Below are 15,770 nucleotides of genomic sequence, written 5' to 3' on the forward strand. Positions count from 1 at the left end.
GAGTCCCGGGGGACGACGTTGAGTTCAGAACACGGTGATGGACGACGCCAGCCGCCGCTCGGCGTGACAGTGATAGTGTTTAAAAGATGGCTTCAAAATAAAAGCGGCCTTCCACCGTGTCAATAATCTGACTTCAAAATGAGAGAAGGGTGTTTCATTTAAACTTCCTGTTTCCTGACACCACCTCAGAGTGTCACGCAGACAATATCAGACCAGTCTGGTGTGGACTTTCAAAATAAAAGCGCTCTAAAATGTCAAAGTTGAGCTGTGTTAGTCTATTAGTTTATCACTAGTGTGCTCTACTGCATCAAAGGGTGAAATCAAACAGTCTCTTTCTAAAGAATATGAAAATACCAACATATATATATGGATAAAAATATATATAACACATCAAAGCATAGCCCAAATACATGAAGATATTATCCCACAGTCCTAGCTCCTGGCCGGCTTGAGTTTCAGTCAAGATGGCCGCCGCCGCATGGCCATCCTGCTCCTGCGAAGAGGAGCCGGCGTTTCTCTTCTCTTCAGATACGTACGGCTGAGAAATGAGTGGCGGGTGATCTCGATCTGAGGATCCTCTCCCCTATCGATCACAGAATGATGAGCCGCCGACAAAGAGAGGGATTGTTCTCATCAGAGATGCTGTGAGAAGTGGCTGCACTTTCATCCGTCGCTGCTGCGCCATCGACGGGAACCAGGAACCAGGAGAGGAAGCTGAAGGAGGCGGCTTTGATGGAGGCCGTTCTCCAGCAAGGAAAGGCAGGAGGAGCGATGGAAAGCAACAAGCCGAGTGGGGGGGGGGGAGGCTGGAAGGCATCGGTTTCTGTGTTTTATCAGGTTCTGGTGCTTCTGTTCGTTTCCTGTTTAATGTGCTCGGAGTCGAGCTCATCATGAGATGTAATTAAGTGCAAGCTGTGCTGTTCATGAGTCGGTTGCTCGTCGCTCGGTCGCCTGTGGATGTGTTGGAGAGGAAAGTTAGGAAGAACGACAAAATCGAAACATACCCGTCCCTACAAGTACACACACACACACACACACATACCGTACACAGACACACACATACCGTACACACAAGGGGGAGGGGCTAAATCGATCTGTCCCAGCGGCTAATCACGCAGATGGATCTCCCGTCAGACAGCCGTCATAAGCGGAGAGACCGCAACTGCATCACTTCCTGTCAACACACACACACGCACGCACACACACACACACACTTCGGCAAGGCACTGCTGTGACTTTCTTTCTTCTCTTTGCTGAAGGAAGCATCACGCAAACATTTTTGATCTTTCATCTCAGATATTACTTCATGTCCAATGCAAAGCGACCAGACAGCGGCAATATCCGGCTTAGCTTGTTCACCTTAAGTGAGCGTTAGCCGCTAAGCTGCTAACCCGCTAACCGGCTTCGCCTTCATCCGCAGGCGGCGCTCAGCTTGGGTCTTGAGAAGTTGTTGCGTTGCCAAATAAACGTCCCCACTGAATGTCTCTATTGTAGGAATACTGGATGCTCTGATGGTTTTATCTACAGACTGAAACGTAAAAATAATCCTGATCCACGGCCCTGTTCCTGCAGAGCAGACATATCATGGTCCTTCTGTGCTGTGGCACAGTGGAAATGGTACTAATGAGGTTACCCCGCCGCCTCTCTCTCTTTCCTTTATCCCCTCTCGTCTTTGTCACGACGGCTGCGCTGTCGAATCCTCCGGCCCGGAGCGGGTAATGCGTGGAAAGCTCTCATTAACGCGTCCAGAGATCCAGACGCAGAGCCGGAGGAACCGGATCCGTCGGCCAGAATCCACACCAGTTACCTCGTTCCGCTCCTTCTGCGGAAGAATTTAAATATTCATCAAAAGAAACTCCCTGCTGCCGCAGGAGATGCAGATCATCTTCCTCCTTTAGAGATGCTCATGTGATTGGGACTCTACGCCCTTTTTTTTATGAATACTTTCACACAGTGTGAATATTACGCAGCAAAAAAGAGGCGTTTTTTTTATATTTCCATCACGAATAGAGGCATGCATTGATCACGCCGTGCGTCTGTCTATAACACGGACACGTAGAGGCTTCGTAGTCCGATCCAAGCCACAAACTTTACTCGACCTTGACATGTATGCAGCGCAGAGCAGACCTTACCTTTCACAATAAAAGCCCCAGACAGACAATATCTGCATGCGATTATTTTAGCGTTTTTGTGCCGTTTATTCATCGCGTCCCCGGTGTGTAAAGGCCTTCAACCATATTGCAACGTGCACGCACATAAATAAACATGGGTGCTCCGCCCACGCTCCCTCCTCGGCTCTTAAACACACATTTATTCACACACACACACACAGATATTATTCATAATCCCTCTGATCTCAGTGTTTCCAGAGGGCCGCTCCGACACAAACAAAAGTACAGTTTAAGGTTAATACCGCTTCTCTAAATACTCCTGCAGCCAATAGTGATGTGTGCGCCACAGGTTAAGAGTTCAAAGATGTGCAGTCTGCTGTGTGTGTGTGTTTAATTGTGTGTGTGTGTGTGGGTTTGATAATGTGTGTGTGGGTTTTAAGCCAAACTGCGTCCGACAGGCTGACAGTACAGTGAACAATGGAAACTAGAGTGTGTATTTCTGTCAGCGTTTTTAGATGGAAACCACACGCATGCACGCACACACACACACACACACACACACACACACACACGTTTGTCACAGGAAGAAATAAATCGTGTCAAAGCCTTCCTCGTGCGTCTCACCCCCCGCGATGCTGAAGCTTAGCGGCGCCGACAGGTGAAATCATTTATTTACCGCGAGCGCAGCGAGCAGCGCGGCCTCTGACCGGACCTCACGCTGGATGGAGATAGCGGCCGGACCACGGGGTTATCTTTACACACACACACACACACACACACACACACACACACACACACACACAGATGCTAGAGCGGCTGAAGTGCCTGCTGTGATTTTTGCAGGATGTGTGTGTGTGTGTGTGTGTGTGTGTGTGTGTGCAGGGAGAGAGGAGCACGTGTCCATTAATAAGGATCTTCTGTCTTCTCTTGCAGCCATTTGTCTAGATTGTCATACATGTTTTTAGTCTTGGAGGTTATGATTCTTACCACACATTTATGTAAATGTTCAGTGCGTGTTGCCTGCTGGATTTACTGTTTCGTCTTAGATTAGTAGATTGAGAACTTCTTATTTAAACTGACAAGCATGTAATGATCAACCTGTCTTCTGCCAAATGCTGGAAGACGTCTCCATCTATCATTTAACAAGGCTGTCAAAAGTACAACGCCACGACAACGTTTCTTATGTAGGAGACATGAGCAGCAGGCGTTCACATCCAGGGAGTCTCACTGAACCTCAGCACAGCTGAACCTCAGCCTCTGCAGTCCAGCACGCCTTCAACCCGGAGTAGAGACCTTTATGATGGAGAGGCTCCATCGGCTGGTCGTGGCTCCAGCGGGCCGCCGGGTGTTTTTCTTCCAGTTTAAATCTTTCCTCTTCAGAAATGATCTGTCCGATTGCGTCGCGTCAATTTCCAAAGAATTCAAGTTAAACTTTCATGAATGTGTTATCAATATTTTAAGCCTATCAACTTAATATTTCTCAGAATCAGCAGAAGCTCGCTGAAGAGAAGGGGAAATAAAGATGTGGAAGTCGCTCTCTGACTCCATGAATGAAACCCACGCTGCACATTTCATTAGCAGCTGCAGCGTGTCGGCTTTCATGAGGCTGCACGGAGAACGTTGCCGTACTGTGTGTCGCTCAGTGTTGCATATTTATTTCAGTTCTTTAATTGTTGCTGAGCTCAACCTGCACGAGACAGACTGCTTTTATTTTATTTTATTTCAGCTTTTCTTCCCGAAAACCAATTTTATGCACAAAACACTTTTGTATAGTTTGACCTGGACACAGTATAGAAGACAATGCCGACCTGGAGACACTGCATTCTGGCAGTGCGTGTGCATGTGTGTGTATGTGTGTGTATGCGTGTGTGTGTGTGTGTGCATGCGTGTTCCCAGCGGCCTTCAGTAGGAGTGTTATTTACCGGAAGGAGTGCTGAAGCTGCATGTCCTCAGCCTGTGCTCACATCAGCAGTGGCAGGGATGTGTGTGTGTGTGCACGTGTGTGTTCACGCGTGCATGTGTGTGCATGTGTGTGTGGTGGATAAGGCGAGGATACAACCTAATTGCCACGAGACCCTTCATCTGGCCTCCCCTCAGCTCTCAGGTCCAACAACAGACTATTAGGAAGTGTGTGTGTGTGTGTGTGTGTGTGTGTGTGTGTGTGTGTGTGTGTGTGTGTGTGTGTGCGGGATAGCCCCCCAAAAAAGAACACCCCTATTTTTTCCTTCTTTTTTTTTTACACATGGAGAGACAGTTAAGGTTATCAGCAGGGAGCACATGTTACATAAAAACCTGAGTGTGTGTGTGTGTGTGTGTGTGTGTGTGTGTGACTGCACTGTCTCTGCATCCCTGCCCCCCCCCCCCCACCTCCCTTCTACTCCCTCCAGCATCTCTGTTGCCTGGAGTCGCCGGTGTTATCTAGACAGGTGCAGTTGTCTGCACCTTGCTATATAATGGGATGGGTTCGGCCTGCCAGCGTTGAGATGGTGTTCCTGATAACTCCCTCGCCCCCACCCTCGCCCCCACCCTCGCCCCCACCCTCCGCAGCATGGACTCGCAGCCGGCGGTAAAGCCAACCGGCGGCGCAGCGGAGACATCCTTTTGATTTTCGGGATCACATTTGACTCGAATGCCTCTGCAACCTGAGCTGCCATGGAGCGAAACGGCTCCGCCCGACCGCCATGTGTCGTCTGCCCCGTGCAACACACTGGTTATATTATGTTTTTTTACTTCTAAATTACTTCAACAAATCCCGACGGAGAACTACGCCACAGTTCTGAATAGTTTTTTTTCGGGGGGAATTCTCAAATATGGAGGACGCCGCACTTGAAAGAGATGTCATTTAATCAACTAAGTGCTGAAAATACTCATTTGTGTTGAGAAGGGACATCACTTCTCTCAATTTCTGTCCCATCCATCAAGAGCTGGAGTGCCACTTTTAAAAAAAAACTATTTTATTGGTCGCTGCCTCATTTTTTGGAGTGAATCACTTCATGTTAATGCCGCACTTCCCGTGCAATTCACTTGAATTTAGTGTCTGTTAGATTGGTGCATTTACATCCCATAGAAACGGCTGCCGTGTGACCACAGGTGCATGATGGGAGAAAAAGGTGATCGCTCAGGATGGTGGACGTTCGCGGTGATTTGAAAATTTCAAGCCGCATGTTTATCTTTCTGTCACTCACTTGTTTTGTTTTTTTAATCTTCACTCTGTGTGTGTGTGTGTGTGTGTGTGTGTGTGGTTTAAATCTGGTGCGTTCAATAAAAGTCTGAGCCATTGTTCTGCAGATAGACGTAACAAAAGGAAATAAAATTACGGAGAAACACCCCGAGAGACCATCCAGAGCCGGATCGATAGCCGAGAATTTACAAGCCCATCAGAGGCTCATCGCCGCTGCTTTTAGTGTTGGAGGCGCTTGTATACACTTTTCACGGGCTGAAGGTCGATGTCCGAGTGGAAGAGGAGGGAGAGGACGAGGAGGCGGGAGAGCTGTTTAAATGAAAAACGGCAAACAGAGAGAGAGAGAAGGGTTTGAGAGGCGGCTGCGACGTGATGCGTCTCCACTTCCTCTGCAGGCTGCCGCCGTATCGACCGCCTGCTCGGTTTGTTCATCAGTCTTCGACAGAAGGTCCCTCTCTGCGTGCGTTGAGACATCACGAAGACTTAGTTTACAGATTATCTGATTTGACTGCATTTAAAATCTTTACAAAAACAGATAGACAATTGATTCGTCCCCGTACATCACAGGGAACGATGGCGATGAAGACGGACGGATTGGCCTCATTTACTCGAACGAGGATCTGCTGTCGAGCCTCACAGAGGGAAGAGGGACGCCAGCTTGTTCGGCTCAGAACTTCATTATCGTGCTTTTACTTTCTTATGTTGGCTCGGGTTGATTTTTGTTGCTGGAGTTCACTGCGGTGGATGGATGTGGGATGAACAGCAGCGGAAACAAACAATTACCCATCGATTTGAAGTTGCTCAAAGGCTGGCTTTCGAAATATTTTGACAGAATGCGTCAATGGGCCCTTAGTTAGCAAATAAAAGACAAATGTATGGTAGTTAATGTTGTGGACTGAAAAGAAGAGGACCAAGTACTGGTCCTTGTGGTACTCCACAGGTCAGGCTGAGCTGAGTGGTGAGTGTTTATTTCAACAAAGCTGGCAGTTTAAGTAGTTTTTCCATTGATTCATTTGACTAATCTGGAGGTAGACCATCTCAATGAGGTTTGTTTGTTTGTTTGTGAGCCACATTATTGACAAGAAGACTTTTGAAGAAGCTGTTGAGAGAAGCGTCCGTGCAGCAGCCCGTGAAAAAGCCACACGGCGCTTCAGCGACCTGCAGCAGATCTCCGGGTTGCAGAAAGGTCAATAATATCATTCTCCACATCTTTGTCGCCGCCGTCTTGAGCAAAGCACTTAGGACTGAATCGCTCCGCCGTGGACGTTAGTGCTCCCACGGTGGCAGACGGCTGCGACCGTACGACCGAGGCCGCTGCCGAGAGTGCACGCTCAGCAGAACTGTGCACCGGTTAATGTCGAAGTTTAAAAGAAAGCGAACATTGCCTCGGCCCCGAGGCGCCTGCGCGCTCTCCGGCGGCTGCAGCTGATACATTTCATCAATACTATAAATCTCTGACTTTTACAGCCCGATATCTGAAGGTTATTACCACTGTGTCCTGCTTCCTCAGCAGCTTCACAGAAGCACCGCGCCTCGTTTCCTCGCGAGCTTCACGTTCGTCCTCCCCGGCTGCTATCGCTAAACGTTTCATGTGCCATCACCTCGTCTTCTGGGAGCTTCGTTCTCCCCCCCAGAGAAGCGGCGAGCTTGAATTTTTGCATAACGGCAATGTCAACCCCGAGTCGGACAGCGAAATATATTACCTGCATGAATCAAGTTGTCATTTCCAATTTATCTGGGAACTTGGGATTCGGAGCACATGTCTCGGCCAGGGCTGTTAGCTGTTAGCCTCTCCACCACCGCCACTCCACCCTTTAGCAACCGCCAGCGCCGTTTCCCATTGAGGTCAGTGACCCTGCAAAAAGAAATGAACGGATTCGCCCCGTGGTCATGAGTCGCGGCTCCGCCACAAGCGCCGCCTCGTCCGATAAGTCCCGAGCTTACTTCAATCGAGTCTCAGCTCCAGGCGACCGTCGTCGCGTCCTCCAAAGCGCTCATCGGTTGAAGCGAACGCCGAGGGAATTGCCGGCGAGGCGCTCGGCCCGGCGCTGTTCTCGGGCTCAAGTCGGCACTGAAGTGGCGACGGAGCGCCAGGCTTCTGTGCGGAGGCCAAATCTGTTGGCCGCTATCGATATCCCATTTCCTCTGTCGCTCCTAAGCTGCTTTGCATTCAGAGGCTTTGCGCTAAGCCCAGAGTGTCCAGCCTTTCGGCCCGTAATACCGACGACACGGCCGGCTGTGCCGCTCCACAACGTTCATTGAGTCCTTTTATTATCCGGGAAACAAAAGCAGCACCAGTGCCACACTGGGAGCCTCCCAGCCCTGACATTTTAATTGCACGCCTCTCATATTAAGCGGGATGCTAACCAATTTGACCGCTGCTGTTAAACTCCACGCGCATTATTCCTCCTTTTGAATGTGTGGAAGCCGACATAATGGGTTTCTGAGTTGGCAGAAGATTGCAGGGAAAGAGGATCAAACGCCGAAACAGAAGACAGTTTTTTTTTTTTTGTGGCTGACAATTATAAACCTCCTGTTGAGCTTATCACAAATTCAGCAGCAGGAGCTTGAGATAAGGTGCAGAGTTTCAGGCTGTGGACGAGCTCGTGTCAGCATCCGCCGGAAAGGTTCGCTGAAGCGTTTGTGTGTCTTGATGTGTTTAAAAAACATCTTCTCCGTACGCTTTAAATGCACGAGAAAGGAGAAGGAAAAGCCTCATTCAAAGCCTTAAATGTAGTTGAAATCCCCAAAGCGCGGCTGCACATTATTCACATCTTCGTGCCTTCCGGTTTGGAGACATTCATATGCAGCTCTCGCTGGCCTTGGAGTCTGTTGTGTTTGAGTCTTTTTCCTCCAGGGAGGCGTCTGTTTGCTCAGTGATCATAAAGCATACGCAGGCACTCTAAGACAATGTCACACACCCCGGAGTCGAAAGGGCAAGTGTGTTTATAAATAGGATTCAGTCCTGAGCAGCATTTTGTTTCCCTTCCTCAGACATAAAAAGTCTCCACTATTACGGAGTGATATTTACAGATAAACGCCGTTACTGCCTCATCATGTGAAGAACCTCCCCGCAAAACATTCGGACGGCTTTGCTGAAATCAGGTGGAAGAAAACAACCCGGCTGCTTCCTGTTTACTCTGCTAATCGTCGAATCCGTAGCGGAGGAGCAGGCAGCGAGCTCAGAGCGTACGCTTTACTCCTCTTCTTGTGTCCGGCCTCCACGCTCACATCTTTCCTTTTGAATGTAAAAAAGGGCAGCAGACATCACAGTCTATTAAACCGCTTTGTTTTGCTTTTCTGCAGCTGCCTCCCTCCGCCGACTAGACGCACAGTTCCCTCCCCGCCGCCGCAGGCAAGGTCACTGCACTAATGACCGCAATCAATTATCTGGTGCAACATTAAACGGGACTGAAGCTCCCACATGTCTGCAGCTCCCAGAGGTCACCCGACGGTACAGACAACCCAGCATTTCCGTGTCCAAAGCTCTGCACGATAGTAACATCTGTCACGGACTTCTTTTCGTGTGTGAGAATAACAAGTTGCTGCTGCAACCTCCAGCGCTCGCGGCGGCCGCATCGTGGTTTAATGAATGAAGAGCGGACAGGACGAAGGCTGCAGCCAGTACTTCATTCTGCTGCTCGTGTGCATTTAATGAATGAGGCACACATTAGAGATCGGTTTACTTGCAATTCCAGAGTTCAAGGATCAGTCATTGTGGTTACGCAACGCGGCGACGCACAATGGGATTCAGCTGTAGCTCATTTGTAACACAAAGAAGACATGGCAAACAACAAAAAACAGCATTTTGATGCATTTTGTGAATTTTGTGGGCAGATCATAAAGCCGGCATCTTCACATGAAGAATTAAACATGAGGAAAAACAATCAACGTAGCGCTCGAGCACCAAGTTTCATGATGTAATCTCGTCGTTATCATGTCAACATGCTATTGAACTGTTGGTCGCTGCGTAACTCCTCCATTGCAAATCCTCCAAATGTGAAGAAGTGCGACGCTAAGTCGCCGGAGTCCTTTATTTTTTCCAAGCTGAACTCGTTTTTACATCACAAAGCCCAAAGAGGACGTCTTCAAAACCCTCCAAAGATATTCAGTGTTCAGCGCGACACGGCAGCGTGCATGATGAATGATGAATGAGCGCATGTCGGCTGGATTTTCTGTCAAGGGGCGGAGTCAGAACAGTCCGCCGCCGCCTCTCAGGAAGCTCGCCGGCGGCGGCGAAGGCCTCCGCGGCCTCTTCCCCTCCGCACCGAGGGGGATCAGCGGCGACTGCAGCACAGCTCAGCGTGAGGCCGCCAAATGGACTTCCTCTGCATTCAACACACTTTAGCTCGCCGCGAGGCCGGCTGCATGTCTCCTCCGCTGTTTCCTGCTTCCCAGCATCCCCTGCCCTCCTCCTCGAGCTGATCGTTAGCAGCCAGCCCCGTGCGTAGGTGTTAATAATAGCTGTAATTATTGTGCTGTGATACTACATTTTTTGGGGAGTTCTCCTGTCGGCGTGTTTGGCTGCCGTGGTAATGATGTACAGTCGCAGCACGAGCAGCAGTACATGTGTATCAGAGACCCTCTAAATCTCAAGCTGGCACACCCGGCGCAATCATAAAAATTGTATGAGCAGCAGAGCTTTCCATAAGCGACAGCTGCCGGCCGAACAGCCGACAAACTCGTGGAGCTCCAGCCGGCGACTTCTTTCATTATTCATTCTCCGACGCTCATAAAACAGTTCTGATTAACAAGCCGCGATTCTCCAAAAGCGCGTACATTTACTTCAAAAACCAACGCGAGCGCGGCGACGGAGATGCGGCTGTCTGTGTGTGTGTATCAGCAAAATAATTGATGACAAGACACGGCGAGGATTGCACTGATTGGGCTCGTCCTCATTAGAGGAGCTGCTTGAGGAAAACACAGCTGGCAGCCGCTGGATGATTGATCCGTGAGCGCTGAAGAAGTCCACCCAAAGCGACGCGCTGCGGTTCCTTCAACGCCACGCAGATGTTTAGGGTTATCTTTATACACACAACGCTTTTGACCGCATAAAAACAGCATTTCTTTTACATAAAATATGATATATAAGCCGTAATATGTTGGTTTACCGCCGGTGTATGTGGAGTTTATGAATAGAGAAGTGAAGTGAAAGAAATAGTAATAAAGAACGTCTATTGATTTTACGCACATATTAAATCTCACCTAAATTCATATTCCCGGCTACGTGATATTACATCACTGTCACTAGCAAACAGGTGTAAACTAATGCATCATTTCTGTCAAATTCCTTTTATTCCTGTCACACAATGTTACACAATTTGCCTCAGATGTTACAGCACTTCCTCTCAGAGCCGTGACTCAGACAAAGGACATCACACACACACACACACACACACACACACAGCGGTCCAGAGGACACCTGGCAGGACGTGGAAGCCAACCTATAAGAGCCCAGAGTAGCTGAAGGTTTGCTCTGATAAGTTCTGACAAGTTCTGGAAACATTATTGAATGTTGTTGACTCAAACACTTGAGCCAAAGCACTTACAAACATGTGCAGTTCCTCTGTTTACTGTGCACTTGTACCTCCGAGGATCACGTTGCAGTACTTCACATACGCCTGCTGACTATGACAAGTCAAATATGATGCGTTGTCATTCGACTGTAAAGCTTTCTGCGCGTTGTGCTGAGGATGCATCAGGTACATGTTGAGTGCAGGGCTTCGGTTGTTCGGCTTGAACGCTTCCTCCATCGGCAGCGAGCACCTTTATACTCCAGTTCACCGCGAGAGGAAAGGTGGAAAGGAAAGGTGAGTGTTAGCGTGAAGGACGCGCAGACAGACGCAGCTTCCTTCTCTTCGTAGGGAGGCGACCTCCCGAATGTTCATCCACGTTTGGTCTCAGGATCTCGGCGAGAGCGAGCGAGGTCGAGGAAAGGGGATGGTGATTTAGTGACGCTGTCGGGGGAGAGTGAGGGAGGAGGAAGAGGAAGAGGAGGAGGTGTGGGGAGACTGATTGCGATAGGAGCTGTCAATAAGTTTGAGGCAAGCTGTGAGGAGGAGAAAGAAAAGTAGTGGGAGGGAGTGTGGGAAACTTGAAACAAGTCCCACGGACAAAGACAATAGAGAATGAAAACCAGAAGGATAGAGAGGGAGATGAAGATGAGGAGGAGGAGGAGGAGGTGAGTAGTGAGACTGATAAAAATGGATCAAGCAGTGGAGAAGTGATGGAGAGAACGTAGGTGAGGAAAAGCAGCCGTGATGAGATGGATTCAACCGGACCATGAGATTGATGACTCTGCTCGAGAAGGAGAGATAGCAGAGACGAGGGAGGGAAGAAGAGAAAAGCCCTGATGAAAAGACCCGACAGAGAACCCGGCGTCTGATAAGAAGAATGAGCCGGCTTTATCTCAGCCCTCCCATCTTAAAACAGAGAACAAGCATCTTGCTGCATTTCAGTATCTCTAATAGGATCTATCTTCATCCCGCTTGCTTTATTTTTTTGGTTCGGCAGTCATGCGAAAAAAGAAAAAGAAGATTATGTGTGAAGCACATAAAAGTCTGTTTGTGAAGCAGGATTAGTTCGACGCCAAACATCGTGTGAATTGATCATTCGGGCGCCGCTGTTGAATAACTCATAAATACATGACGGCGTGAGGAAGTCGCGTTGAGAGCTGGAGGCGTGGCCGCGCTGGAGGCCGCTCAGAGAGGTACGACGTGTGGAAAAGAAAACAGGCGGCGAGTTCAGCTCGACGTTGAGGCGTGGAAAGGGGCGGGGCGGGAGATGGCGCCGGTGTGGCGTGCGGGAATGAATGCAGAGTAAAACATTTCGTTAGATGTGTCACACGTTGCCAAGTCTCCGCAGTTTCATCCGGCGTTAATGATTCACGTCTGTTGTCTCGTCTTTTTCTTTTTTTTTTTCCAGACGCCGCCGCAGAGAGCTAAAAAAGCGCCCCGGCGAGCTGCGATGGGAGTCGGCGAGGCGACGGCCGCGAGAAGACGCCTCCGACGCTAGACGGCGGGGGAGCGCGCCGCCTTGAGGTTGATGCGCGCTGCGTCGCGCAGGCGGCCTCCAGCTGCGCCGCCAGGTGCGAGACAACCCATGGAGGCGTGGCCTCGACGTTTCCAACGCCGCCGCCGCTAACGCCGGAAGCCGAGTGAACAGCGATGCCGTCGAAGGTCTCCTGCTTGTACTTGCTGACGGTGGTTTGCTGGGCCAGCGCTCTGTGGTACCTGAGCGTGTCCCGGCCCTCCAGCTCCTACGGGGGCCAGCTGACCATCCCCGTACGCAAACCGCCCAAGGCGGGCAAGAACGGCACCTTCGGCAACATCCGCACGCGCTCGCTCAACCCGCACGACTTCGACTACCTCATCAACGAGGCCAAGAAGTGCGAGGCGGAGCCGCCCTTCCTCGTCATCCTGATCAGCACCACCCACAAGGAGTTCGACGCCCGGCAGGCCATCCGGGAGACATGGGGCGACGAGAGCACGTTCCCGGACGTGCGCGTGGTCACGCTCTTCCTGCTGGGCCGCAGCACCGACGCCGTCCTCAACCAGATGGTGGAGCAGGAGAGCCAGATCTTCCACGACGTGGTGGTGGAGGACTTCATCGACTCGTACCACAACCTGACGCTCAAGACGCTGATGGGCTTGCGCTGGGTGGCCACGTTTTGCGCCAAGGCCCAGTACGTCCTCAAGACGGACAGTGACATCTTTGTCAACATGGAGAACCTCCTCTTCAACCTCCTGAAGCCCACCACCAAGCCCAGGAGGCGGTACTTCACCGGCTACGTCATCAACGGCGGGCCGATCAGAGACATGCGCAGCAAGTGGTACATGCCGAGGGATCTGTACCCCGACAGCAAGTACCCGCCCTTCTGCTCCGGCACCGGCTACGTCTTCTCGGCCGACGTGGCCGAGCTCATCTACCAGACGTCTTTGCACACGCGGCTGCTGCACCTGGAGGACGTGTACGTCGGCGTGTGCCTCCGCAAGCTGGGCATCCACCCGTTCCAGAACAGCGGCTTCAACCACTGGAAGATGGCCTACAGCCTGTGCCGCTACCGCCGGGTGGTCACTGTCCACCAGATCTCCCCGGAGGAGATGCACCGCATCTGGAACGACATGACCAGCAAGAAGCACCTGAAATGTTAGCGTGGTGGACGTTGAGCAGCACATGCTGTGCAGCGCTGAGCGGAAGGAGGAGAAGGAAGCGTCCGTGTGCCGATTGCTTTGCAAGGAATCTCTGTCGCGCGAGGCCGAAGCGCTCGCCCTTGTTTTCTATGTCACAAAGTTAGAAACGCGTAAAAAAAAGAAATGTGCAAAATGTTCAGGTGGTTGTTTGTCATTGGCAGCAGCGTTTAGATTTTCACAGGAAAACCCCCGACAGGAAGCTCACAGGCTTGAGTTTGAGACACAAACTAAACTGCAGATTACAAAACGCACGTTTCGCCTCTTGGGTCGATCCCGAGCTCTAATCACGGACGTCCCTCGTGTTGCTTTCAGCCCGCCGGGCGCTCCGAGCGAGGTGCAAATGTCGGATTATCGAGTCCGGCGCTGCAGGACGCGGTCGGTGAGTTTAACAGCGAGATGACTCATTTCAAATAGTTTCTCTGGGAAAGCGGAGCAGCGTTAATGACTGCGGTGCTCGCTCCTGAATCAGACTTATTTTCCTACAAACAGAGCCGCTGATGTTCGTGGAACACTGGACGGCTTCGCGAAGGTGAATGTCACTTCTGTTAACGTGTAGTGTGCCGTTCTTTGTCCCAGGCAGTGCTGTGAGCAGACTATTATATTTTATATTACCTGAACATGAAGGGGAACAGACGGTGAGAACGAATATGTAACACTTTTGAGTGCTTTTCTTCGAACTCGAGGTTAAATAAAGCGCTTTTGTAAGACTTCATCTTGTGTTTATTACCGGGGGGAAAAAAGCGTTGTGTTACACACACCACCTGCGAAACCAACACGCCGGCGAGGGAGGAACCAGACGCCGCCTCCGAGCGGCTGCTGGAGAAACACGAAGCCGTGGAAGAGCGGCGGCGTCTCGTGAGGGCGGCGGCTGCTCGCCGCTGCAGCTGCGCTTAGCGCGACGCAGCCGCAGCCGGGAAGCTGCTGCTCCTCTGCTGCATGCAGGTGTGTGTGTGTGTGTGTGTGTGTGTGTGTGTGTGTGTGGAGATGGAGACATGAAGCATTTGTGTAATTGGCAGCTAAATGACTGTTTTAAAAAATGTCGAGGAGGAATTACTGAAGCGAGAGGATTTTTTTTTTGATTTTTTTGCATAAACCTCTGTTTTTAAAGTGCCTTCTCCATTTTGTTTTCTCTTTATTTGTTTGTGTGTCTCCCCTGTGGAGAGCTCTGCAGCACCGCCCCCCCGCTGGGATCCGACACCACGCTGCTCTGGACCCGGGCCATATGGATGAGAGGGGGGGGGGCGGGAGAGGGGCTCAGGAGAACCAGAACCAGAACTGAGCGTAGCAGACTCACTTAGTGGCTCTTTGTGTTGGTAACTTTTTGACAATGAAAAATATTCACAAACCGGCCTTTGTGTGTCAGAAAAATGGCAAAATGTACTTTTTTTCCTGCATTTTGTGGTACATTTTCAGGAGTTGAAAGACTTCAGAGGACTGTAACCTGCTCCATAAACATGTGATGCAGGAGGAGGAAGAGGAGGAGGAGGAGGAGGAGGCTGGTGCATTGTGAGACTCATCAACAATGTTGTTTGGCAAAAGAAAATGTGTACGGCTTCCCTCCAGAAAGACATTTGGTTATAAGTTAAACGTGTTCAATTCCTCAGAAACACGTTTCCCACGTCGGTCCTCTCGTGGCCGAAGCCAACGGAGCAAAGCAGAAGTTTACGAGTGAGGTTTCCTCTGTAATTAACATCCAAACACACCGCTGCACCCGCTGGTGGAGCTCTGTATCCGTCATGAACACGTTTGATGCTTTAAAAAAACAATAATAATGTTAATGTGTGTGTTTCCTCGTATGTTAGGAGCGTTTCATCTTCACCATAAAGATCTGAGAGCATACGTGTGTGTGGGCATGATGTCAGCGGCACCGGGTGTTTCTGTAATTAGGTTGCTCCAGTCTCGCATGCCTACAGGTGAGTGTGTGTGTGTGTGTGTGTGTGTGTGTGTGTGTGTGTGTGTGTGTGTGTGTGTTGGCTTTGTGATCCCTTTGTTGCGTGCATCATCATCCTCATCATCATCAGAGGGAGCAGCATAACACTCCGGCGGGATTTGATGCGGGGGGGAATAAAAAAAAAAAGTTCTCTGTTCTTTACTCGCAAAAGATAAATATAAAATAAATGCGGGAAGCACTTGTGGCGCGGCGCCTTCCTCAAACACTTTCAGCCCGAGAAACCTTGTGGGAGCTCGTAGGCACACAACACAGCGCTGATGACAACACACAACTATTCCCCACACGCCGTCTTTCCATCAAACGCTTCGTTTTGATCCTCCAGAACGGTTTTTGTG

General features: G+C 50.3%; 1 protein-coding gene across 2 annotated transcripts in view; it reads left to right on the forward strand.

Moving 5' to 3' along the window:
• The window catches only part of LOC137794071 (beta-1,3-galactosyltransferase 1-like), a 72,781-nt gene extending 58,256 nt beyond the window's left edge, over positions 1 to 14,525 (forward strand). For both annotated transcript variants that reach the window (XM_068590666.1, XM_068590667.1), the window contains one exon: positions 12,217 to 14,525. In XM_068590666.1, coding sequence (XP_068446767.1) covers positions 12,459 to 13,445 — 987 coding nt within the window. In that variant the 5' untranslated portion in view covers positions 12,217 to 12,458 and the 3' untranslated portion in view covers positions 13,446 to 14,525. The remainder of the gene's footprint in view (positions 1 to 12,216) is intronic.
• Positions 14,526 to 15,770: the final 1,245 nt, after the last annotated feature.

This window comes from Clinocottus analis, unplaced genomic scaffold (genome assembly GCF_023055335.1).
Source record: "Clinocottus analis isolate CAN_PGR_092001 unplaced genomic scaffold, fCliAna1.0.p SCAF_24, whole genome shotgun sequence".
NCBI classification, from domain to species: domain Eukaryota; kingdom Metazoa; phylum Chordata; class Actinopteri; order Perciformes; family Cottidae; genus Clinocottus; species Clinocottus analis.